General features: G+C 40.1%; 3 protein-coding genes across 5 annotated transcripts; 2 read left to right on the forward strand and 1 right to left on the reverse strand.

Moving 5' to 3' along the window:
* Nucleotides 1–24: 24 nt before the first annotated feature.
* Nucleotides 25–19,933, forward strand: LOC5504187 (two pore calcium channel protein 1). 3 transcript variants are annotated; one of them, XM_048729829.1, is made up of 19 exons: nt 25–337; nt 552–634; nt 1,289–1,409; nt 4,148–4,276; nt 4,987–5,109; nt 5,941–6,037; nt 8,984–9,005; nt 10,455–10,556; nt 11,602–11,728; nt 12,431–12,632; nt 13,347–13,491; nt 14,234–14,398; nt 15,145–15,209; nt 15,591–15,672; nt 16,777–16,846; nt 16,943–17,168; nt 18,253–18,343; nt 18,782–18,895; nt 19,085–19,933. In XM_048729829.1, the coding sequence occupies exons 1-19, from the start codon at nt 179–181 to the stop codon at nt 19,398–19,400; spliced, it is 2,439 nt and encodes an 812-aa protein (XP_048585786.1). In that variant the 5' UTR covers nt 25–178; the 3' UTR covers nt 19,401–19,933. The 3 variants fall into 3 exon arrangements, with proteins under 3 accessions (XP_048585786.1, XP_048585785.1, XP_048585787.1); XM_048729828.1 differs by lacking the exon at nt 8,984–9,005 and having other exon boundaries at nt 5,941–6,059; XM_048729830.1 differs by lacking the exon at nt 8,984–9,005 and having other exon boundaries at nt 5,941–6,059; nt 19,157–19,933.
* LOC5504190 (iron-sulfur cluster assembly 2 homolog, mitochondrial) lies at nt 19,907–22,354 on the forward strand. Its single transcript, XM_001625063.3, has 3 exons — nt 19,907–20,193; nt 20,781–20,908; nt 21,161–22,354. Exons 1-3 carry the CDS (start codon nt 19,921–19,923, stop codon nt 21,333–21,335), a joined length of 576 nt encoding a protein of 191 aa, XP_001625113.2. The 5' UTR covers nt 19,907–19,920; the 3' UTR covers nt 21,336–22,354.
* On the reverse strand, nt 22,290–25,266 carry LOC5504170 (sphingolipid delta(4)-desaturase DES1). Its single transcript, XM_001625048.3, has 2 exons — nt 25,119–25,266; nt 22,290–24,146 (listed from the first exon to the last, which is right to left on the reverse strand). Exons 1-2 carry the CDS (start codon nt 25,198–25,200, stop codon nt 23,233–23,235), a joined length of 996 nt encoding a protein of 331 aa, XP_001625098.1. The 5' UTR covers nt 25,201–25,266; the 3' UTR covers nt 22,290–23,232.
* Nucleotides 25,267–25,446: the final 180 nt, after the last annotated feature.

The following is a 25,446-nucleotide window of genomic DNA, read 5'->3' on the forward strand; positions in this document are numbered from 1 at the left end:
CCGAAATGAATCGCCTCTTACTGCGATACTGGGTCGTATCATGTAAACATCCGGAAATCTGAAACAGTTACTTCCGGTCAATTTTTTTCCAAGGGGGAGGGGTGGTACAAGGTCAACAATTCTTATGCTGGAAGGGTCCTGTTGCGTTAGGAGCGAGTGCCTTTAAAAATTGTCTTGAATGGACGAGATAGCCAAGACAAACGCAAATAAAATTAGAAATTCTGGCTTTAGGACAGTATCTTTTATTAAAGGTGATGATTTTGTGAACATTGATATTCAAAATGGCACAAATTCTTCGAATGGACAGCGTACCACCGCACGATCTCCCCTCGACACGGTAATTATGCACGTAGTTCATAAGTTCAATGAACTTTCACAAGTCGGCCTTCTATAATGCATGATTCCAATTTTTTCACGAAAAGACAATAGCATTGTTTTTATCACTGTAGCGAAGAGAAGAGCACAATCAAAACAATAACAGAACAATGTCGTTGAATTTGCTGGTGTAGTTATTACTATGTAATACTTAATGTGGTCGTTTTGCTTTACAGGATCTTTTGCTGGCTGGAATCCTTGTCGCTGAAGCCCGGAAAGGTGGCAATGGTTATTTCCAGACAACTCATAGAGAGTTAGAGTAAGTAAAGTGACTTTTTGTTTAACATACTGATTACAGAGGGGGGGGGGGGGGGGGGGTAGTGAGAGCGAGGATATGGTGAGTTGGGGATGATAGCAGGCCCTTCATACCTGTCAACCTCCGAAAATCTCAAGGCTTGAGAATGGTTGGGGGGGGGGGTGGGGTATATTCATTTTTTTTGGATTTAACCTTGCAGGCGTTTGACGTATAAAAAGCTCTCAAGAATAAATCCACTTATAGATCGCATGAGGGTGTTAGATAAATTGCACTACGCAAGGGAATTATTGTTTCAAACATTTTAATAGAAAATACACAAAATGACGATTTTCTATAGAATTATTTTTCGGAGGCGATGGAGATTTGGCGGGAGAGCGGGAGAAGGTGCCCAAAATCTTGAGACTCCCACCTAATGCAGAAGAGTTGACAGGTATGGCCCTTGTCTAGCGAAAGGGTAGGGTTGAAGGGGGGGGGGGGTAGTAAGTGTAAGGGGCTGGGTAAAAGGGGTATCACCCCTTAGCGAAATGTTACAGCAATGTTGTTAGTAGCCCCACATTTCTTTATGGCTGTTGTTTGCAGTGTTTTTCACACTATTACTGATATTTAAGTGTTTTTCATGCTATGCTAGATTTATTACATTATTTTATTCCTCAACAGACTCTACAAATTGTACAACAAGCCTATCCTTCAATTTATCATTTATGTCTTTGTCTGGGTGAATTTGTCTCTTGCTCTTTTTGAGGAGCCGGCTGTAAAAGGACTTGCTATTCCATATTGGGTAAGTGATTTTTAAAAATGCACTTAAGTCAGTATGGAATGGTATTTGATACTGTAAAAAAATCCATTCTGCGTGTATACTCCCTTTTCATGCTGAGTGTATTGCATAAAAACCTGTAAATAACCCTTGTGTTTTTTTTTAAATGAAAAAAGTTTGCTAACAGACTGAGTGGTAGTTTCCCTGTACTCCCCACCCTCAATACTAAACTGTCAAAAGTATTTTTTTCCTATTGAAAAATCATGGCAATGTGCTGACCATACATGCTTGCTCTCACACTGCAGTTAGTCTGTTACTAGCAGCCACATATGCTTACTCTTACACTGCAGTTAGTCTGTTGCTAGCAGCCACATTTGTTTACTCTTACACTGCATTTAGTCTGTTGCTAGCAGCCACATATGCTTACTCTTACACTGCATTTAGTCTGTTGCTAGCAGCCACATATGTTTACTCTTACACTGCATTTAGTCTGTTGCTAGCAGCCACATATGCTTACTCTTACACTGCATTTAGTCTGTTGATAGCAGCCACATTTGTTTACTCTTACACTGCATTTAGTCTGTTGCTAGCAGCCACATATGCTTACTCTTACACTGCATTTAGTCTGTTGCTAGCAGCCACATATGCTTACTCTTACACTGCATTTAGTCTGTTGCTAGCAGCCACATATGCTTACTCTTACACTGCATTTAGTCTGTTGCTAGCAGCCACATATGCTTACTCTTACACTGCATTTAGTCTGTTGCTAGCAGCCACATATGCTTACTCTTACACTGCATTTATTCTGTTGCTAGCAGCCACATATGCTTACTCTTACACTGCATTTAGTCTGTTGCTAGCAGCCACATTTGTTTACTCTTACACTGCATTTAGTCTGTTGCTAGCAGCCACATATGCTTACTCTTACACTGCATTTAGTCTGTTGCTAGCAGCCACATTTGTTTACTCTTACACTGCATTTAGTCTGTTGCTAGCAGCCACATTTGTTTACTCTTACACTGCATTTAGTCTGTTGCTAGCAGCCACATTTGTTTACTCTTACACTGCATTTAGTCTGTTGCTAGCAGCCACATTTGTTTCCCCTTTACACTGCATTTAGTCTGTTGCTAGCAGCCACATATGCTTACTCTTACACTGCATTTAGTCTGTTGCTAGGAGCCACATTTGTTTACTCTTACACTGCAGTTAGTCTGTTGCTAGCAGCCACATCTGTTTACTCTTACACTGCACTTAGTCTGTTGCTAGCAGCCACATTTGTTTACTCTTACACTGCATTTAGTCTGTTGCTAGCAGCCACATTTGTTTACTCTCACACTGCATTTAGTCTGTTGCTAGCAGCCACATATGTTTACTCTTACACTGCACTTAGTCTGTTGCTAGCAGCCACATATGCTTACTCTTACACTGCATTTAGTCTGTTGCTAGCAGCCACATATGTTTACTCTTACACTGCATTTAGTCTGTTGCTAGCAGCCACATATGCTTACTCTTACACTGCATTTAGTCTGTTGCTAGCAGCCACATTTGTTTACTCTTACACTGCATTTAGTCTGTTGCTAGCAGCCACATATGCTTACTCTTACACTGCATTTAGTCTGTTGCTAGCAGCCACATATGCTTACTCTTACACTGCATTTAGTCTGTTGCTAGCAGCCACATTTGTTTACTCTTACACTGCATTTAGTCTGTTGCTAGCAGCCACATATGCTTACTCTTACACTGCATTTAGTCTGTTGCTAGCAGCCACATTTGTTTACTCTTACACTGCATTTAGTCTGTTGCTAGCAGCCACATTTGTTTACTCTTACACTGCATTTAGTCTGTTGCTAGCAGCCACATTTGTTTACTCTTACACTGCATTTAGTCTGTTGCTAGCAGCCACATATGTTTACTCTTACACTGCATTTAGTCTGTTGCTAGCAGCCACATATGCTTACTCTTACACTGCATTTAGTCTGTTGCTAGCAGCCACATATGCTTACTCTTACAATGCATTTAGTCTGTTGCTAGCAGCCACATTTGTTTACTCTTACACTGCATTTAGTCTGTTGCTAGCAGCCACATATGCTTACTCTTACACTGCATTTAGTCTGTTGCTAGCAGCCACATTTGTTTACTCTTACACTGCATTTAGTCTGTTGCTAGCAGCCACATTTGTTTACTCTTACACTGCATTTAGTCTGTTGCTAGCAGCCACATATGCTTACTCTTACACTGCATTTAGTCTGTTGCTAGCAGCCACATTTGTTTATTCTTACACTGCATTTAGTCTGTTGCTAGCAGCCACATATGCTTACTCTCACACTGCATTTAGTCTGTTGCTAGCAGCCACATTTGTTTACTCTCACACTGCACTTAGTCTGTTGCTAGCAGCCACATATTCTTACTCTTACACTGCATTTAGTCTGTTGCTAGCAGCCACATTTGTTTACTCTTACACTGCATTTAGTCTGTTGCTAGCAGCCACATATGCTTACTCTTACACTGCATTTAGTCTGTTGCCAAGCCTGTAGCCAGGATTTTGAGCGGGAGCGTTCGTTAACACATTCAGCCAACCATTTTCTCTTAGGTGGCTCGTCCTAGCTTACAGTGGTACTTAATTTTTTTTTGTTAAGGAGGACCAACCAGTCGAGAAGGGGGGTTCTTTCAACCCCCCCTGGCTATGGGCCTGGTTGCTAGCAGCCACACTACATTGGGTTCATATATAGTGAGATAAGAGATGTATTCATCTTTTGTTTCAGGGATGTTTAATCATAGAGTACTTCTGTCTGTTTGTTTTCTGCGTTCGCCTTTTTCACGTCTGGAGTTTTGCGGCAGGTGTCAAATTCTGGAGAGATAAAAAGAATGCTATTTTATTAGTGGTAATTGTGGTAAGTGTTTTTTTTTAACTTACTGCCTTGCTTATTATATAACTAGCTCTCCATGCATCCTAACCCATCTATTTCCATTGCCTCAAACCAATGACATTTTCCCCAATAATAATAGTAATAATAATGATAATGATAATGATAATGATAATGATAATGATAATGATAATGATAATGATAATGATAATGATAATGATAATGATAATGATAATGATAATGATAATGATAATGGTAATGGTAATGGTATTGGTGATGGTGATGGTAATGGTAATAATGGCCTCAGTACAGAATCCACAAGGTGGCTCTTCCCCCTTACTAAACTAATTAAATAATTAACTAATTAACTTACTATCTATCTAATTAACTAACTGACTAAGTAACTGTTAATTTAGAGTCTTTCAAATAACTTTGTTGGTAATATTATAAATTCTATAAAATGTATTTAGATGTCTGTCATTCTAAAACTGATTGCTGAAAACAAATATATTTAACCGTTGTATCAGAGAACAGGTACAACGGAGAAAGAGAGAGCGAGAGAGGGGGAGGGGGGGTCGTTTACCCATTTAGCGGACCATTTTCTCTTAGGTAGCTCGTCCTAGTTTGCAGTGGTACTTCATTTTTCCGTCCTGAGGGTGGACCTTCCAGCTGAGCGTGGGTGTCTCCCCTAATCAATGTTACGATTTGAATGAGTGAGGTCTATTTTGCTTTTTCAGCTGACATTTCTGGACATGATAATGTATGTAATATTCAAGGAGGCTGAAGTAGATGCACATACCATCAGGTGGACACGCATATTCAGACCTCTCTATCTTATCAACATCAGCGAGGGAAGACAGGTAGTTAAGTTGATAATATTTTTCAACTGCAGCCCAAAAAGGGGCTTCTTCTCATCTTTCAACCGAAATTCTGCATCTCTTGCCATATATTTTTTTAAGTACAAATTCTTAAGAAGTTATACCTTCTTCAGTCTGACCTGAAAATCGAGAGTCAACTAACAGTTTTTTGGACCTTTATTGCCACATTTTTAAATGTAGGCTTTTAAAAAAATATACAGCAAGGCAAGAAAATAAACGCTGCGTTGCGCTTATTCCAAGGAAATTCAGAAAAAGAATACGCAACATAAAAAGGAAACATCTTACAAGGGGGTGGCCCAAAACCTTTACTATACTATAAGTGAGCTTTAATTGAAATCTTTTTTCTTATAATGATTGATATGCAATTATGCAAATGTGCTTAAACCTTGCATCTCAAAAAAACAATTTTGCCACACTCTTTATTTTAGACATTTTCTATCTGAGGAATAACATGTCATCTATATTACGTATTATCACCAGCATCATTTCGATCTTCAGCATAATAATTATTTTATTTCATATCATCATCATCAGCAGCATCATTTCGCTCATCAACATAGCTATTATTTTATTTTATATCATCATCTTCATTAGTATCATTTCGATCAACATCATGATAATCACTTAATCTAACTCGCGAAAAAAAAAAGGGTTAATGTAAAGGCGACATTGATTTTCACATCCTCGGGGACCCAGGGCGTCGCGGAGATCGGGCACACAGGGAGCGTGGCGCGAGAAAGAAACAGGCTCACGCGCTCCCTGCGTGCCCGATCTCCGCGACGCCCTGGGTCACCGAGGATGTGTTTTTCATAGATCCGTCGAGCAGTGCGTAACATTCGTCGAACGCTCCCCGAGATCGCGAACGTGCTTATTCTGCTTCTCTTGATGATCGCTCTGTTTGCTCTACTTGGCGTAAAACTCTTCGGCGGAAAGTAAGTTAAAGTGTGTTGGAACTTACGAAATACGTGTTTTAACAAGCGTTATCATTAATCTGCTCAAATCTGCGTCAAACTCTTCGCCGGGAAAGAAGTTTAAGTGTGTTGGAACTTACGAAATACTTGTTTTAACAAGCGTTATCATTAATCTGCTCAAATCTGCGTCAAACTCTTCGGCGGAAAGTAAGTTAAAGTGTGTTGGAAATTACGATACACGTGTTTTAACAAGCGTTATCGTTAATCTGCTCAAATCTGCGTCAAACTCTTCGGCGGAAAGTAAGTTAAAATGTGTTGGAACTTACGAAATACGTGTTTTAACAAGCGTTATAGTTAATCTGCTCAAATCTGCGTCAAACTCTTCGGCGGAAAGTTAGTTAAAGGGTGTTGGAACTTACGAAATACGTGTTTTAACAAGCGTTATCGTTAATCTGCTCAAATCTGCGTCAAACTCTTCGGCGGAAAGTAAGTTAAAGTGGGTTGGAACTTACGAAATACGTGTTTTAACAAGCGTTATCATTAATATGCTCAAATCTGCGTCAAACTCTTCGGCGGAAAGTAAGTTAAAGTGTGTTGGAACTTACGAAATACGTGTTTTAACAAGCGTTATCGTTAATCTGCTCAAGTCTGCGTCAAACTCTTCGGCGGAAAGTAAGTTAAAATGTGTTGGAACTTACGAAATACGTGTTTTAACAAGCGTTATCGTTAATCTGCTCAAGTCTGCGTCAAACTCTTCGGCGGAAAGTTAGTTAAAGGGTGTTGGAACTTACGAAATACGTGTTTTAACAAGCGTTATCGTTAATCTGCTCAAATCTGCGTCAAACTCTTCGGCGGAAAGTAAGTTAAAGTGTGTTGGAACTTACGAAATACGTGTTTTAACAAGCGTTATCATTAATCTGCTCAAATCTGCGTCAAACTCTTCGGCGGAAAGTAAGTTAAAGTGTGTTGGAAATTACGATACACGTGTTTTAACAAGCGTTATCGTTAATCTGCTCAAATCTGCGTCAAACTCTTCGGCGGAAAGTAAGTTAAAATGTGTTGGAACTTACGAAATACGTGTTTTAACAAGCGTTATCGTTAATCTGCTCAAGTCTGCGTCAAACTCTTTGGCGGAAAGTTAGTTAAAGGGTGTTGGAACTTACGAAATACGTGTTTTAACAAGCGTTATAGTTAATCTGCTCAAATCTGCGTCAAACTCTTCGGCGGAAAGTAAGTTAAAGTGTGTTGGAACTTACGAAATACGTGTTTTAACAAGCGTTATCGTTAATCTGCTCAAATCTGCGTCAAACTCTTCGGCGGAAAGTAAGTTAAAGTGTGTTGGAACTTACGAAATACGTGTTTTAACAAGCGTTATCGTTAATCTGCTCAAATCTGCGTCAAACTCTTCGGCGAAAAGTAAGTTAAAGTGTGTTGGAACTTACGAAATACTTGTTTTAACAAGCGTTATCATTAATCTGCTCAAATCTGCGTCAAACTCTTCGGCGAAAAGTAAGTTAAAGTGTGTTGGAACTTACGATATACGTGTTTTAACAAGCGTTATCGTTAATCTGCTCAAATCTGCGTCAAAATCTTCGGCGGAAAGTGTGTTGGAACTTACGAAATACGTGTTTTAACAAGCGTTATCGTTAATCTGCTCAAATCTGCGTCAAACTCTTTGGCGGAAAGTAAGTTAAAGTGTGTTGGAACTTACGAAATACGTGTTTTAACAAGCTTTATCATTAATCTGCTCAAATCTGCGTCAAACTCTTCGGCGGAAAGTAAGTTAAAGTGTGTTGCAACTTACGAAGTACGTGTTTTAACAAGCGTTATCATTAATCTGCTCAAATCTGCGTCAAACTCTTCGGCGGAAAGTAAGTTAAAGTGTGTTGGAAATTACGATACACGTGTTTTAACAAGCGTTATCATTAATCTGCTCAAATCTGCGTCAAACTCTTCGGCGGAAAGTAAGTTAAAGTGTGTTGGAACTTACGAAATACGTGTTTTAACAAGCGTTATCGTTAATCTGCTCAAATCTGCGTCAAAATCTTCGGCGGAAAGTTAGTTATAGTGTGTTGGAAATTACGATACACGTGTTTTAACAAGCGTTATCGTTAATCTTCTCAAATCTGCGTCAAACTCTTCGGCGGAAAGTAAGTTAAAATGTGTTGGAACTTACGAAATACGTGTTTTAACAAGCGTTATCGTTAATCTGCTCAAATCTGCGTCAAACTCTTCGGCGGAAAGTAAGTTAAAGGGTGTTGGAACTTACGAAATACGTGTTTTAACAAGCGTTATCGTTAATCTGCTCAAATCTGCGTCAAACTCTTCGGCGGAAAGTAAGTTAAAGTGTGTTGGAAATTACGATACACGTGTTTTAACAAGCGTTATCGTTAATCTGCTCAAATCTGCGTCAAACTCTTCGGCGGAAAGTGTGTTGGAACTTACGAAATACGTGTTTTAACAAGCGTTATCGTTAATCTGCTCAAATCTGCGTCAAAATCTTCGGCGGAAAGTGTGTTGGAACTTACGAAATACGTGTTTTAACAAGCGTTATCGTTAATCTGCTCAAATCTGCGTCAAAATCTTCGGCGGAAAGTTAGTTAAAGTGTGTTGGAAATTACGATACACGTGTTTTAACAAGCGTTATCGTTAATCTTCTCAAATCTGCGTCAAACTCTTCGGCGGAAAGTAAGTTAAAATGTGTTGGAACTTACGAAATACGTGTTTTAACAAGCGTTATCGTTAATCTGCTCAAATCTGCGTCAAACTCTTCGGCGGAAAGTAAGTTAAAGGGTGTTGGAACTTACGAAATACGTGTTTTAACAAGCGTTATCGTTAATCTGCTCAAATCTGCGTCAAACTCTTCGGCGGAAAGTAAGTTAAAGTGTGTTGGAAATTACGATACACGTGTTTTAACAAGCGTTATCGTTAATCTGCTCAAATCTGCGTCAAACTCTTCGGCGGAAAGTGTGTTGGAACTTACGAAATACGTGTTTTAATAAGCGTTATCGTTAATCTGCTCAAATCTGCGTCAAAATCTTCGGCGGAAAGTAAGTTAAAGCGTGTTGGAACTTACGATATACGTGTTTTTACAAGCGTTATCATTAATCTGCTCAAATCTGCGTCAAACTCTTCGGCGGAAAGTAAGTTAAAGTGTGTTGGAACTTACGAAATACGTGTTTTAACAAGCGTTATCGTTAATCTGCTCAAATCTGCGTCAAAATCTTCGGCGGAAAGTGTGTTGGAACTTACTAAATACGTGTTTTAACAAGCGTTATCGTTAATCTGCTCAAATCTGCGTCAAACTCTTCGGCGGAAAGTAAGTTAAAGTGTGTTGGAACTTACGAAATACGTGTTTTAACAAGCTTTATCATTAATCTGCTCAAATCTGCGTCAAACTCTTCGGCGGAAAGTAAGTTAAAGTGTGTTGCAACTTACGAAGTACGTGTTTTAACAAGCGTTATCATTAATCTGCTCAAATCTGCGTCAAACTCTTCGGCGGAAAGTAAGTTAAAGTGTGTTGGAACTTACGAAATACGTGTTTTAACAAGCGTTATCATTAATCTGCTCAAATCTGCGTCAAAATCTTCGGCGGAAAGTGTGTTGGAACTTACGAAATAGCGTTTTAACACAAGAGTTAATCTGCTCAAATCAACACTTTAAGTCTCTGCTCTAAGTGAAAAATCATGCTCGCTTAGTTTTGTTATGCTATATTTGCAGTTTTATTACGTTTTTCTACGTTTATTCACGTAGTAAAAAATGTCACGCGCAAGACTTGATTTCCCTAATTGTTTTCCCGCCTTAAAATTTGAAGTTCCTGTGCCTAACATGCTTGAAAGATCCAGCGTACTTCGCGGTCGTTGTCCTTTGGGAGCGTCCGCAAAGTACGCTTGATCTTCGAACATGTCGAACATGTGTGCCTACCACACGAATCGCTAAGATTAAAGTGTTCTATCGTAACTTAGACATTTCGCGGCGATGTTTATGACCAGTTAGAAATCCAATACACTTTGTATTCAATAGTATCGTTTGTGCATAAGAACCATTAAAAACTTACGGTCATGCAACCCAGCTATTTTGGGCAACGGCTGAATAGAGTCTTGTTCCTATGAATAAGAATCGCTATATTACAGTAGAGTTTTGCTAGCCAAAGATACGAGAAAGGAAGGCGTCTGTAGCTATTTGTTGTGGACCTTTACAGGCGCATTATAGTCAAGATTTTCCGTGGAGGGGAAGGGGGATGGGGGGAATGATAGATATTTTATGCGAAAAGCCTGAGATTTTGCTATTCAAAACTGTTTTTTTTTGGTGCCGCAGGGTTCGCGTCCGCTTTTATTAAAAACAAATCGAAGCATCAAAATCAAGTCTTGGATAGACTATTATCTGTCTTCTCATTGGGTATTATTTTTTTCATAGGAATCTTAAAGACGTCCACGGAAAGCCTTATTTTACCGATTACCTCTACGTCTACTTCAGCCTTTACGTCCTTACGACCACAGCCAATAATCCCGATATCGGGTACGTATACGGCATTGAATGTGTCAGTTAATAACCCCAATATCGGGTACATATACAGCTATTAAATATTTGCAGCCAATTATCCCGATATCGGGTACGTAAACAGCTATAATACATCAGTCAATTACCCCGATATCGGGTACGTATAAAGCTATTGAATATACCAGCCAATAACCCCGATATCCTGTATGTATACAACTGTTAAGTATACCAACCAGTAACCCCGATATCGGGTACGTATATGGCTAAGTAATAGGCAATAAGTGAGAAGCAATTGGCAAGTCTAAAAGCGAAGGACATTAGTAGTCTATGTCGCACTGGATAATCTAACGCCCAGGAATTTCAAGTAGGGGAGGGGGGGGGGGGTAATATGCCCTTTTTCCTTAACAGTTACTGTATTTAATTTTTTCCAGGGGGTTGGAGATTCCAAATGGGTGGGGGGTCATACCTCCGACCCCCTTAATGGGGGGGGGGGGATGGATATTTTCTGGAGCTACACAATAGATAAGCATTATGGCAAACGGATCAAAGGCCCAGAAAGCAGTAGTATTCTTATCTATGTGCCTCTAAGCATTCAATTACTTTTCAAGACCAGTTCATGTTACCCTTGAACCTTTGCGGGCTACATGCGTGTACACAGGGGGGTACGCATGCACCCTCCCCTCCCCCCTTCCCTTGGTGGCCAAATAGTGTTATTCCTTATTAAGTAAACTCCAAATATTATGCTTTTTCCATACGATACCTATGACTGCGCACCCCGAGTGCAATCTTTTCTGAAATTAGGTGATTGGCTAGCCTCCTCCGCAGGCTTCTCGAGTGTTTTTTTTTTTTTACTTTTTCAGTATTTTATGAATTGGGATTCCTGTGGCGGGTTGAACCGGAGTCTCCCTCTCTCCCAGGCCCCCACTCATTCTTGATCACGCCACAGGAAGCCCAAAATTGAAAACACGCCTTTTTCCCACATGACTCGAGACGCCTGCGGAGGAGTCTAGTGTATGGCTGGTCTCAGTTTTTCTTATTTCCCGAAACCGTTCTTTTTTTCTAGGATGCCGGCCTACGACTACTCAGAGTGGTCTGCCTGGTTCTTTGTAGTTTACTTGGTGCTGTGCATGTACATATTCGTCAGTATCTTTCTCGCTGTTGTCTACAAAAACTACCGCAAACACCTCAAGGTTAGCATACAAGACAAGATATGTAGCAGGCCTCGAAATATTGGAGGGGAGGGGGGCACGATACAGAAACATCAAGAAAATATCAGGGTACAGCCACGCCCCTACAGGCACGTGACCCAAGTGCTACGGCCCTGAAGACAGACTCGTACATATCGCGAAAATGCCAAAGGAAAAACACCTATTTACGAGCAAGTCGCGTAACAGATTTTGTAGTAATAATTTGGTTACTCCAGCCTTGCCCCAGGCGTGCTTTCCCTCTAGTATTCCGATATACAGATTCCCTGTGGTAGGGGTGATATCGTCCCGAACTGTCTCATGGGATATCTCCGAGCACAGGAAACCGGGGGAGAGAGCCTGAGACTAGGCTGGAGTTACTCATTTTTTATGATTTGATTTATGGAAATAAACTAGTCAATGACTCCGGATCCTGCTTGCGTGATACTGTTCTCTTACTTTTTTTGATTTTGAATATTGAAAAATCTTTATCATTATCCAGTCTTATTATACGATGGATTTATTCATAGAGATTTAAACTGATTTAGTTTAGTTTAGTTAGCTTTTGATAGGTACATTTTGTTTACCCATTTATTTATTTTTTTGCTGCAGTTAATGATTCGTCACACAAGTTCAAAGTCTTTCATGTCTTTCAAGTCGTTCAAATCTTTTATTATAAATTTTATTTAATTTCGTTTTTTTTATTAGAACGAGGTGCGCAAGTCGGTCTATCGCAAACGACGGCAGCTGAAGGAGGCATTTGACCTCCTCAAGGAGTCACGTGATGGCAAATGGCACGTGACTGAGAAGCGGTTCCTCGAGTTGATGAAAGATGTATGTCCCGGATGGAGTGATGCTAAACTTGCGCTCATGTGGCAGGTCTTGGATGACACCGGAGAAGGAGTGATAGGTGCGACTCGGGGGAGGCGAATTATACATGGGGGGGGGGGGGGGATTGGATGGGGAAGACAAGTGGGCATCGAAGGATCCTAGATCACAGGAAAGGGAATTATAGGTGAGACTCCGAGGAGTGGGAAGGGTTTATACATAGGGGGGAGGCAATGTGGAGGGGGGGGGGGGGGGGGGCGAAGGATCCTGGATAACACAGGAAAGGGAATGATAGGTGAGACCCCGAGGAGGGAAAAGGGTTTATACATAGGGGTGGGGGGAGGCAATGTGTGGAGGGGCATCGATTGATCCTGGATGACACAGGAAAGGGAATAATACGCGAGAGTGTGATGGAGGGAAAGTAAAAATAGAGGGTGGGGCTGAGTAAGATGAGGGAAGGAGGAAGCGGGCATCGATAATTCCTAGAAGACACAAAAAAGGGATTATAGGTGAGAATGGGATAGGGAAAGGTAGAAATAGGGCCAGGGAGCAAAGAGGAGACGAGGGGAAAAGGGTGGCGCAAAGAGTTGCATTGCACATGACGTGCTCACCAAAGTCACGTGTTACACCCGTGTAAGAAACTGGATGCCTTCTTAAACATGTGGCTGCATGAAACGATACCGAATGAAGTTATTTGTGGAAATTCACTACTTCAAGTTTATCTACAATTCGAGGACTGAAAGCAATAATCTCTTTTCATTGACGAAACCCTAAAGAATTGTGCTGTTCTTCACAGGTAAAAAGAATTTCCTCATGCTGTCGGATCTGCTTAACGTGGAGGTGCTCGAGGTTAAAGACCAAGTGCATATGTTGGAGAGGCTCGCCCCCAGGCTCTACCTGTCAAAAGCCAGCAACTTTGTCAAGAAGTGTGTTCTGCACAGGTATTCGCGGCAGATAAGTCCCTTGAGGGAGGGGGGGGGGGGAAGGAAGGGAATTAGGGGGAAGTTCGACCCATGGCTTTACCTATCAAAAGCCAGCAACATTGTCAAGAAGTGTGTTTTCACGCATGCGCGGCGGATAGAGAATGTGTATTGAGAGGGGAGGGGTACTGGTACGTCTATATTTTTCGTCATCAGTCAGGTACTGGCGGTTGAACAAGCACGCAACGAATGCGCTAAAAAAAGACAAGAATGTTTATTTGCACGTGTATATAACTGTGGACCTGTTAATCATATACGCGATCTTGTCGATGACAACTGCAAAGCAAAGCAATCCCGTTGACAAGTAGGTTTAATTTTCGAAATAATTTTTTTAAACTAGGTATAAAATAGGATTTTGGTATGGTGGTTTCTCCCGTCAAGGTACGGCGCTTATTATAGTATGACTAAAGACTGTAAAAAAACAGTATGTGTTTTAAACGGAATAGAATGTTGGTCAACGAGATCATATGTTAAAACTTGTTCAATCATTATTTCTTATGTTAAGCATCTATTAACTATGTGTTAAGGCTGCTTATTCTAGTAAAAGATTAATTGACTTAATACTGTAGTACGGTATATGAAGATTGATCAAGAAGTCGTGAAGCCTGCTTGAAGGGAATAATTTCGTAGAAGAATGAAAAATCTCCTGTACATTAAAAAGCTTCCCCATTTCATTATTATAATTTAATTGTTTATTTTCTAGATTCTTTGTGTACTTCTTTGACCTGGTGATCTTTGCGAACGCCATTTTCATCGCGCTGGATGCCAACGATTACGAAATCCTTTTTCTCGTTTTGTTCAACATAGAAATTCTCCTCAAGTTCTACACGATTGGCTTCAAAGATTTCTTTAGAGGGTTCTGGAACTGGTGAGTGAAAGCTGGCTGTATCACGTGAGCTGTCTCTATCACGTGATCTGGCTGTATGACGTGAGCTGGCTGTATCACGTGCGCTGGCTGTATTACGTGCGCTGGCTGTATCACGTGCGCTGGCTGTATCACGTGAGCTGGCTGTATCACGTGCGCTGGCTGTATCACGTGCGCTGGCTGTGTCACGTGAGCTGGGTGCATCACGTGAGCTGGGTGCATCACGTTAGTTGGCTGTATCATGAAAGGTGGTTGTGTCACGTGATCTGGCTTTTTCACGTGAGCTTGCTGTTTCACGTGAGCTCGCTGTGTCACGTGAACTACGTGTATCACGTGATCTGGCTGTTTCACGTGAGCCTGCTGTGTCACGTAAACTACATGTATCACGTGATCTGGCTGTTTCACGTGAGCCTGCTGTGTCACGTAAACTACATGTATCACGTGATCTGGCTGTTTCACGTGAGCCTGCTGTGTCACGTAAACTACATGTATCACGTGATCTGGCTGTTTCACGTCAGCTGGCTGTGTCACGTAAACTACATGTATCACGTGATCTGGCTGTTTCACGTGAGCCTGCTGTGTCACGTAAACTGGCTGTATCACGTGAGCTGGGTGTTTCACGTGAGCTGGCTGTATTATGCGAGCTAGTTGTTCAGTGCGCAGTAAAATGGACAGATCTTCTTTTTTTGTTTCGCTAAGGAGATTGTGTGACGTGGAGCCGCATGTGCATTTTGTCTCTTATTTGAAAGGTTTGACTTTCTGGTGATTGGTGCCGCCACGTTAGCGCTTGTCATAGAGGCGTCATTCATTTCGCGTAAGTATATCGACAAATAGCCGCAAACAGGCAAAGACGGGGTGACAGGTGTGGGGGTATGAAAATAGTATAATAAAAGTGGGTAAAAATTGTGAATATTTATCCAATTTTTAGTCCCTATATATCGTCTCTGAATTTTGTCCCCCCCCCTCCCTACCCCCGCCTTCCCCATCACTAAACACCTTTAGGCCAACTCCCCTTCCCGTTTTTGCTCGCCGCGCGGGAAATCATCGAAAACATCGATCTTCGGTTGAAACCCAACAGAAACGCTCGCTTCGTAGGCATGTCTTAAATTAATTGTGCAACTCTCTCGTAACCTCAGGATTATTATTTTGACAAATACCAATATTAAATAAAACTGCTTTTTTGATTTTGTTTTAGTCCAGTCAAGCCAAAGCGTCTTGGACTTTTTGATGGTTCTACGAGTGTTACGTTTGGCGAAGATAATCGGCCAAGTGCGAAGGTGAAAATTCCTGGAAATGCCAGGGGCGGATCTAGGGGTGGTCCGAGCGGCTGCCCTATTTTCAGACATTTGTGTCGAAAATAACGAGAAATATGAGGAAATCTACCGAAGAACAATAAAGCCCCCCTTTCTTGAAACCTAGCCCCGCTCCCCCTATTTGGAACTTCTGAAACCGCCCCTGAAGGCTCCCCCATCCCGTCTTAGTAAACTAGGCGTGAAACCTTTGCAAAGATTGCTACATTTCATTGCTTATAAATAGGGACTATTGCAAGAATCATCTTATTGGCGGACGTGTTTTGCATTTCAAGCTCGAGGACGTGACAAATAATTGCAGGAAGATTTATAAGAGATTACGCCTAAGCAATGGTACAGAAAACAGTCTGAGTGGAATGTGCCAAGTTCTTTTGGAAATGAGGGAATTGAGAGAGAAAACATATTCTCTTAAATTTGTCGTCAAGAGTACGCATGTCTAGTCCGCCTTTCTTTGTGGTTATTTGCACCCTTCCACGAATCTTCTAGTTATAGATCTGGTGGAGGTTAGAGTTACGGTGGGTTTGAATTTCGGAAAATTGAAGTTTCGGAGAGTAACGAAAGGCTTGTGTTACGAAGGTTTGGTGAAACTGAGGGTTCGTGTTATGGATTGTTGTAACGGAGGGCATAACAACAGAAGGTTAATGATACAGAGAGTTGGGGTTACAAAGGGTAGGAGTTAAGGAGGGCTGAAGAAACAGAAGGATAGAGTTACAGAGAGTTGGAGTTACAAAGGGTAGGAGTTAAGGAGGGCTGAAGAAACAGAAGGTCAGATTTATAGAGGGTTGGGGTTAAGGAGGCGTGAAGAAACCGAAGGTTACTGGAACAATAGTTAGTAGAGGAAGGGCTTTCCTAGCCAATCTTCCTCTACTAACTATGCTGGAACAGAATGTTTGGGGTTACTGAGGGTTTCTGATTGGGTTACCTGTGGTTGGTGAGTGTTGTGACGTCACATAACGAACTGGTTTACCTCTCCCCGGCTCCTCTCGCATTACGGCTAGCCACAGGAATACCAAACGGAAAGCTAGGGACTAGGCTGCAGACTAAGTTAACATCAAGCTCTTATTCTCGCAGATTCCAAGTCATTATAGGAACCTTGATGCAAATAGGGCCAGCCATAACTACCTATGGGGCTATCATGTTTGTAAGTGAAACTCTGGCAGACAGACAGATTGATACTATAAGATGTTTCAGGGTTAGAATAAATCACATTCTGACTTTGGTCACTCTCTTTTGACAGATTCTGTATTATATTTATGCTATCGTGGGAATAGAGCTATTTGGTGGCTTGATTCTTAAAGAGGCGCCAACAAACGATAATAGCACTGTAAACAGCACATTCTGCGGGAATATCAAATTGAAGGGGTCAGATTTTTACCAGGATAGATACTGCTCTAATAACTTCGACGACATTCTAAAGGCGATGAAACTCCTCTTCGACCTGACTGTGGTCAATCAATGGCACGGTATCCTTTTTAGAAATTTAATCGATCAATCCATTTATTCATCCATCAATAAATGACATGGTATAATGGTGGTTTCCACTACGTATTTATATGACAGTCGAGTCGACACACACGAGCTTTCCAATACGTATTTGTATGATGGTGGTATCAATACGGATTTGTATAATGGTATCCATACTGTACGTATTTGTACGATGGTGGTATCCATACGTATTTGTATGATGGTGGTATCCATACGTATTTGTATGATGGTGGTATCCATACGTATTTGTACGATGGTGGTATCCATACGTATTTGTAAGATGATGGTATCCATACGTATTTGTAAGATGGTGGTATCCATACGTATTTGTAAGATGATGGTATCCATACGTATTTGTATGATGGTGGTATCCATACGTATTTGTAAGATGATGGTATCCATACGTATTTGTATGATGGTGGTATCCATACGTATTTGTAAGATGATGGTATCCATACGTATTTGTAAGATGGTGGTATCCATACGTATTTGTATGATGGTGGTATCCATACGTATTTGTATGATGGTGGTATTCATACGTATTTGTATGATGGTGGTATCCATACGTATTTGTAAGATGGTGGTATCCATACGTATTTGTAAGATGATGGTATCCATACGTATTTGTATGATGGTGGTATCCATACGTATTTGTACGATGGTGGTATCCATACGTATTTGTATGATGGTGGTATCCATACGTATTTGTATGATGGTGGTATCCATACGTATTTGTACGATGGTGGTATCCATACGTATTTGTATGATGGTGGTATCCATACGTATTTGTAAGATGGTGGTATCCATACGTATTTGTAAGATGATGGTATCCATACGTATTTGTATGATGGTGGTATCCATACGTATTTGTAAGATGATGGTATCCATACGTATTTGTAAGATGGTGGTATCCATACGTATTTGTATGATGATGGTATCCATACGTATTTGTATGATGGTGGTATCCATACGTATTTGTATGATGGTGGTTTCCACTTCGTATTTGTATAATGGTGGTTTCCACACGCATTGTATGATGGTGGTTTCCTTAGCTGTGTATAGTTATCACGCAGGGCTTCGTGCTCGTCACCAATAAATGGGCGCGGCTCTATTTCCTCTCGTTCCACATGATTTGCGTCATCGTCGTACTCAAGTAAGTGATCACGTGATCTGCGTCAACGTCGTACTCAAGTAAGGGATCACGTGATTTGCGTCATTGTCGTACTCAACTAAGTGATCACGTGATCTGCGTCATCGTCGTACTCAAGAAAGTGGTCACGTGATCTGCGTCATCGTCGTACTCAACTATGTGATCACGTGATCTGTGTCATCGTCGTACTCCGTGATCACGTGATCTGTGTCATCGTCGTACTCCGTGATCACGTGATCTGCGTCATAGTTGTAATAAGTGACGTGATCTGCGTCATTGTCATAGATCGTAATTAGATATTGTAACTAGGACGAGTATTGTAATTGAGATAATAGAAGAGAAGTAATAAATTGCGCATTTGAAAAATCTAGTAATTTATGCATGTTGTAATTTGTGCTTCAGCTACGTTTGACACATGCCATTGTTTTATCTCCTGTTTAGCATATTTGTGGCGTTCATCTTAGAAGCGTTCATGCTGGAGTATTCTATTAGCCACGGAAAATTTGAGACTGTCATCGAGAAGAAGATCGAAGAGAAAGGAATAGGAGTTTCTAGGTAAGTCTCCCTCAATACCTTTCTTTCTCCTTCTTTCCATTCCTTCTTAAGAATTACTATTTTCTTTTGTTAGTTTCTTTCAATTTATCCATTACCTCTTTTTTCTTGCCCTTTCCCACTGTCGATTCTCTTTCGACCTTAGTATGTAAATTCCTTTATACCATTTTCTTCCCCTCCCCTCCCCGGCAGATCCCCAATTAAAGAGCGTGCAGAATCCAACGTGCGACCGCTAAGTGGCGACTTCTTTGTACCGACTTCCAGCGAGGTGAATTTGATTCGCACACAAAGCACTGTAGAAAGCCTCGCTTTCAAATCTGGTCTGAGGTTTCGCCTTCCCAAACAACAGAAAAAGAACGCCGAGACTTTCTTGCAGCAGATGTTTGAGGGTGAACTTGAGGAGAACGACTTCGGGCCGCGTACTGACGACCTGGATGATTTAGACGACTTGGAGGACGAACAGGAGGCTAGACGAGAAATTCGGCTTAAGTTTTCCTCCATCGATTAATGTTTCTGGTTTGCCATAACTTGGGAACAAGGAAACTGAACTTACAGGCCGCAAGTTATAGCCTTTATTAGAGAAAAGTAACTTATTGACCAACTAATGTGATTTCACTAAAACGCTCTCATGGTCTTTGAGTCAATAGCCCATTTGCGTTAATGAGATGGGCTATTATTGACTTAGGGTCCATTCGGGCTCAAGGATTAATTGTTATATTAGATATTTTAAATGGGATACAGGAATTTAACCTGTGGAATCTATGGCGAGAAAGATAATAACTATCATTGAGATTTAATTCCTCCAATAAATCTTGGACTTTTGCCTTCCTCAAATAGTGCCACGTACTGTATTGCAAAAAAAGTAGATCTTTAGCTTGTATCGGGGTCAGAGATTTTTAATCACGCAAGACATAATTCCATAATTATCATTGATATATTGAAACAAAATATTATATTATGAAAAAGCCTGTTTAAAAATTGGGATCCCTGTGTTTGTTATTGCGTGGTTACTGTGCACAACATTAAAAATGGCTACCAGAAGATTGCTTTTCTGTCGAAAATACCTCCAACAAATCACACATTCACTCCCTCTTCGACCGAACCCATCTACGCTAGATACCTTCTTGCGATCAAGAGCTCAACTGCAACACAAACCTGGAAATTCTGTAAACCAGATAAGGTGCTTATCAAACGCAGCAGAATATTCTACAACAGCAAATGAAAATTCGCCCAATGCATCAATTCAAGATGACGATGGGGACAGGAGAGCGGTTTTGCATTTGAGTGAAAGCTGCGTGAAGGTAAGAGAGAGCGCTAATGTACAGCGCCTACTGTTAAACTCCCCGAAACTAGGAATATGGTTGTTACATAACGATCTGAGTTCTTACGTTAGTTTGCTATAGATAGGAGAGATATAAGCTTAAGTAACGAAATAAGACAATAATGTTAAAAGTGCTTAAATTTTTTCTTTATTTTCTATTCAGTTTTACTTAGAACATTTCTGAACGTTGAACGTTTGTGTAAAGCGTCTACGCAAGGTTTGTTCCCAGGGGGTATGGGGGGGGGGGGGGGGGGGGGGGATAGCCCTAAACTAGATCAGAACTTCCATCATTTTTTTGTTTGGGGCCAAATGTAATATATATGTATATTTTAATTTTGAAATAAATTCGATTTTTTGATATTATCTAAAAGATATCTTTATGTATACCAAACATCAACTAATCTGTTATCAATTTAAACATTTTCCTTGAATCGATTAACATATTATCAGCTACTTTCAACCATTGATTATTGATTTTTTACTTTGTACCCAGTATAGGTATATGCATTGTTTGTTGATCGTTATGTGATTTAATGCTAAAAAATGCTGTCCAATTCTTATTTAAAGCAACTGACAAAGATTACAAGTGATGAGAAAGATGCCAAGAGCTTCTTGCGGGTGATGGTAGAAGGCGGGGGATGCTCTGGATTCCAGTACATTTTTAAACTTGACACTCAACAAGAGCCAGATGACAGGTAAAATACAGTACCATCAGAATTTAATATTTCTCAGTATTCAATCCTCACTTTTGTCATAATTAAATCCCAATTTGGCTTGTACATTGCTCTCACTAACCAAGAACTTCATCGCTAACAAATAACTTCATGCACTAGCTGCAAAATAAATTGGTTGGCGTCTTTTGTGATAGTGCAAATGTTGCAGCATTTGAGTGTATTTAATGGGGTCCACATTAGAGTAAAAATTGATGGATGACTTATGTAATGCAGGGTGTTTGAAAAGAATGGTGCAAGAGTGGTGGTGGATGAAGCATCTCTCGAACTGCTTGATGGGTCCACTATAGACTACCAAGAGGAGTTAATCAGATCAGCATTTGCTGTCGTCAATAATCCCAAAGCAGAGATGGGCTGCTCTTGTGGCGTCTCATTCTCACTCAAAATCTAAAATCAGCAAGATGTAGGATTCTTGTAAAAATCTAAAACCCCTTGGTTTTATGCAGAGATATTGTAAAATTTTAAAAGCAGGGATCATGTACAAGATCTGAAATACCAAGGAGATGTAGAAGAAAGAGAGGCAGAGGATTTCTTTGAGTGCAGGACCAAATACTAGGTTGTGTACTTTTTTTGAGAAAAGTCAAACTTTTTCATTCTCTTTGTAAGAGCAGCCCAATTTTGAAATGTCTTGCATCAAGCCAGGGGCATGGTTTTAATTAAGGGTGGCCAGATTCATTGTTTTTTTGTGGATTTCCTTATGTACTTCCTCATATTTTTATATGCAAGCCACGGCAACGGCAAATGTTGCACTTTTCTAGTTACTAGCTTGCTAATCAAGCTATGAGCTTTTGTCACCATGTCTGTTACTTCTCCATTGTTTGTTAGTTACCTTGCAATAACCCTTTTTTGCTGCTCAACCAAATATTGATGGATTATCCTGCAATTATGTGAATTAATATTAAAGCAGCAATGTCACCATTCTTTTTAGTTAGTTGAGGTTTCCAGCAGCCCTCCAGAAGTAAACTGGTACAATAGAGGACTTGTGCTAAGAGATCACATGACCTTTCTGGGTGTCAAATTCAAAACAAAATAATCAAACAAAATAAATAAAAAATGACTGCGCCATAACACCAGAAAACTTTTTTTTTAAATAAAACTAAAGCCTTTTTGGAAAAAAACGAATTCTGACTTTTTAGTAAGGGCTAAATAATTTGCTTTTTGTTGCTGTTACTATGCTGCTAAAAGCCAGGGCACGCACTAGTTTGCCAACCAAACAGTCACATGATCTCTGCCCCCTAGTGGCACTTAAAATGCCTATGTGAGCCAAAAACACCAATTTTCCCGGTTTTTTTTTTTTTCCTTTTACAAAAGCAACTGGGGAAAACTCTGGTTTGTGCCTCCAATGTATATTACGAGTCTAAACCTTTATTTTTAAACATTAAACAAATAAACTTACAGTAAGTAACATGAGATATTGTCTGAGTCCTGAGTAATAGCTAGAAGAGAATTATTTATTACATATTTGAAGAAAATGAAGCCTTTTGTTAAATTGCATTCTATGTAGATATTGTATCATTATGAAATTATTTTAATCAAAATACCTAAAATAGTTGTGTTCGTTAACCTAAGTAATGAATATGGCCCACAAAAATGGTACTAGACTTAGGCAAAATTATTCTAAACATACTGTTACGCTGCCCTGAAGTCTTTTTAAAGGCGAAAATTTGGCAAAATTGGACATTTTGAGTCAAGTGCCAATTTTGGCCAACCAATAAAATTATAGATACTGTATCTTCATTATGTTCCATATATTATGACAATACTTTGACAATAAAAGTAAGTTACATAATTCAGAAATCTTTTAATAATATAGGTATTTTTCTTTTGTTTTAAATAAGCATAAACTGAAGTTTTCAAACAGGACCATGGAACCAGTTAAAGAGTGTAAATAAATTTAAAAAACTTCTGTATGTTTTCAACAAATATCTTTTTTTTCAAACAATATCATGTATTTGTTCTTTCTGTGAATTTAAGATAAACAACCACACTTCTTGTCTGGAAACCTTTTTTGGCTACTCTTTTTTTGCTTGGGTTACATAGTAAAAATCTCCAAAGAAAGCATTGTATCACAGGTAAAAAAACAACAACTTCAGTAGCCTCCAATATAAGTAATAAGAGTGATACTTATGCAACTAGCTTTGGTAAGTTATGCCAAGTGGCAAAGTTTTTTCCAGGATATTGTTTCTCTTTTATGTCTTGCTATACACATGACAGCATCATTGTTTCTGTTGGTCTAATCTCTCAGTACATGCATCTAAAACACAATTTCTACCAATATAATCATCAGTCTAATCCGTTTTGCCATTCTTCTCTTCTGCCTCGACTTCAGTTTTTTTAGACTTTCGCTTGATCCTTGCAAAGGGGCCAATTTTGGGGTTTGTGATGAAATCATATTGGACTTTTGTCCAGGAATCATGGTGTGGCAGATTGTCGTAGTACTCTGCTGCTATTCTCCGCACTTCAGGCAGGCGTGATCCAGGAACGCTTGGAAAGTCATGGTGCTCGTTGTGGTAGCCAACGTTGAAGGTCAGATAGTTCAGTGGCCCATAGTATGAATAGGTCTCAAAGCCCTCAGTGAACATGTAATGCTCCGATATGAAGTGACCAGCAACTGGGTGGAGTCCCATGCCAAGAAGTGATGCCGCAATCAGGTAAACAAGGAACCTGGCCCCAAAGAAGTGCACCAGCATAGCATCAAATGAGAACTGCAGAACTAGGTTGATCACTTCCAGTGCAAGAGGGTTCTTGGGGTTCACAAACATGGGGCGGAGTGAGTAGAAGAATGGCTGGAGGATCACCCACACCAGCTTGGTGGCTGTGTTAAAGAACATGCGGGCTTCAAACATAGTGGGCAAGTCAACATCCAGTTCTTCATCCCCCTGGTAGCGATGGTGCTCCAGGTGGTATTTCTTGAAGGAAATAGAGCAGGGTATGCCGATAGGTAAGTTGGCAAAGAATCCAAACAGCCGGTTATACATGGGTCTGGAGTGGCCAAATGCAAGGTTGTGAGATATCTCATGAATGGCAAGCAATAGGGCATGGTTGATTATACCACCAATTGCATATGCCGTAAGGAGGAGTAACGGCCAGGAGAAGTCCTTGGCAACATACGCCAGAGCAAACTGTAGCACAACAAGGGCTGCCACTTGGTATTTAAAGTTGGGATCATAACCCATCAGTTTCTTGATCTGCGGATACTTCCCTAGAAGATAAAATATTACACAAAATCAGCAAATCGCTTTTTATCACACAGCAATTGATATTTAAACATCAAGATATTTGACCTACATAAACTTAATTAGAAGACTCTGAATTATTCTATTTCTATTGTTCTATTTGTTTCATTTAATAGTGAAAATAGGCCTTGAAGATGACATCTAATTGATGCCATTGACAACAAAGAAAGGATGGTTAGCTCTGTTAGCCAAGTAGAAAATAAATTCAACTGTAGACGACTAGTAATCATATATGCACTACTGAATATTTGTAAACAAATTGACAATATGCAAGTACATTTTTGTATGATATTGGAATAATGATTAATTTAACACGTGTTCTTGGCAGCTCATATGGGTAAAGGTGTGTTTTGACAAAGGTGAGAATAATTTTGAGGAAAGCTTAAAAGCGATTATATGCTTTTCAAGTTTATCACACCCAAGCAAACAAACAAAAGCTTTTCACCATCACAAGGGATTTTCAAATCGCCACTGTTAACTTGGTTCGCCAAAAAACGTCTGAATAGCATATTACAAAATCCGAACTTGACATGAAAATAAAAGAATTTAGAATCTGTTATAAATTGTTTTCCAACTGTATTTTCTTTAGTTTGGCAAATGATGCTTATCATCTTATAAGTACATGGGAGATTTGCTTCGCGTTGTATGTCGGCTGACATTTCTCGTAGCATTATGCAATAACATTAAAAACAAAAATGTAAAAGTAATACAATAAAACACCGATTCGTAAGTTCTGCATTGAACAAGGAGCACACGTAGCCATGCGAAACATTGGAGCTATATCAACCACGATAGATTAACTATATGAGTAAAGTATTCAAGGTTACTTCGCCTCTCGCCCGGTTTCGACTCAGTCGACAGTTTCATGCATTTTACCACGAATATATCGACAACTCAAACAGATTTTGACCTAAAAGAGTGGCCTTATCTATACTCACCAATGATTTCTTTTCTGCGGCTGGCATGGGGTTCGTCTGTGTACGACCATTCGAAATCCGTTCGCGACACATGAGCGCCCATTTTGCCGGCGCCAGTAGAGAGAAAGAGAACAGAGTTCAGGCTTGGTACACTGAACGCCGCCTGATAGATAGCTGTCAATCAAACTTTTGGCTATTATGCAATCCACTCAGAAAATCGCCATTCAGCCATTCAGAAAATCGCTTTACGAAACTAGAATGACGACTACTTTCATTAAAATTCAGTACTAAAGCAAACCCATGCCATCCGGCACGACCTTTTTCGAATCTTTTCGTTGATAATAATCAG

Source organism: Nematostella vectensis, chromosome 7 (assembly GCF_932526225.1).
Source record: "Nematostella vectensis chromosome 7, jaNemVect1.1, whole genome shotgun sequence".
In the NCBI taxonomy this organism is placed as follows: domain Eukaryota; kingdom Metazoa; phylum Cnidaria; class Anthozoa; order Actiniaria; family Edwardsiidae; genus Nematostella; species Nematostella vectensis.

Excerpts from the sequence above, each read along its gene's own strand:
- LOC5504190 (XM_001625063.3), top strand. The coding sequence starts at position 19,921 with ATGGCTACCAGAAGATTGCTTTTCTGTCGAAAATACCTCCAACAAATC. Across the intron at positions 20,194-20,780 it reads TGAGTGAAAGCTGCGTGAAG|CAACTGACAAAGATTACAAG; the intron begins GTAAGAGAGAGC and ends TCTTATTTAAAG. Across the intron at positions 20,909-21,160 it reads CAACAAGAGCCAGATGACAG|GGTGTTTGAAAAGAATGGTG; the intron begins GTAAAATACAGT and ends TATGTAATGCAG.
- LOC5504187 (XM_048729828.1), top strand. The coding sequence starts at position 179 with ATGGACGAGATAGCCAAGACAAACGCAAATAAAATTAGAAATTCTGGC. Across the intron at positions 5,110-5,940 it reads ACATCAGCGAGGGAAGACAG|ATCCGTCGAGCAGTGCGTAA; the intron begins GTAGTTAAGTTG and ends TGTTTTTCATAG. Across the intron at positions 10,557-11,601 it reads GCCAATAATCCCGATATCGG|GATGCCGGCCTACGACTACT; the intron begins GTACGTATACGG and ends CTTTTTTTCTAG.
- LOC5504170 (XM_001625048.3), bottom strand. The coding sequence starts at position 25,200 with ATGGGCGCTCATGTGTCGCGAACGGATTTCGAATGGTCGTACACAGAC. Across the intron at positions 24,147-25,118 it reads CCGCAGAAAAGAAATCATTG|GGAAGTATCCGCAGATCAAG; the intron begins GTGAGTATAGAT and ends TTTATCTTCTAG.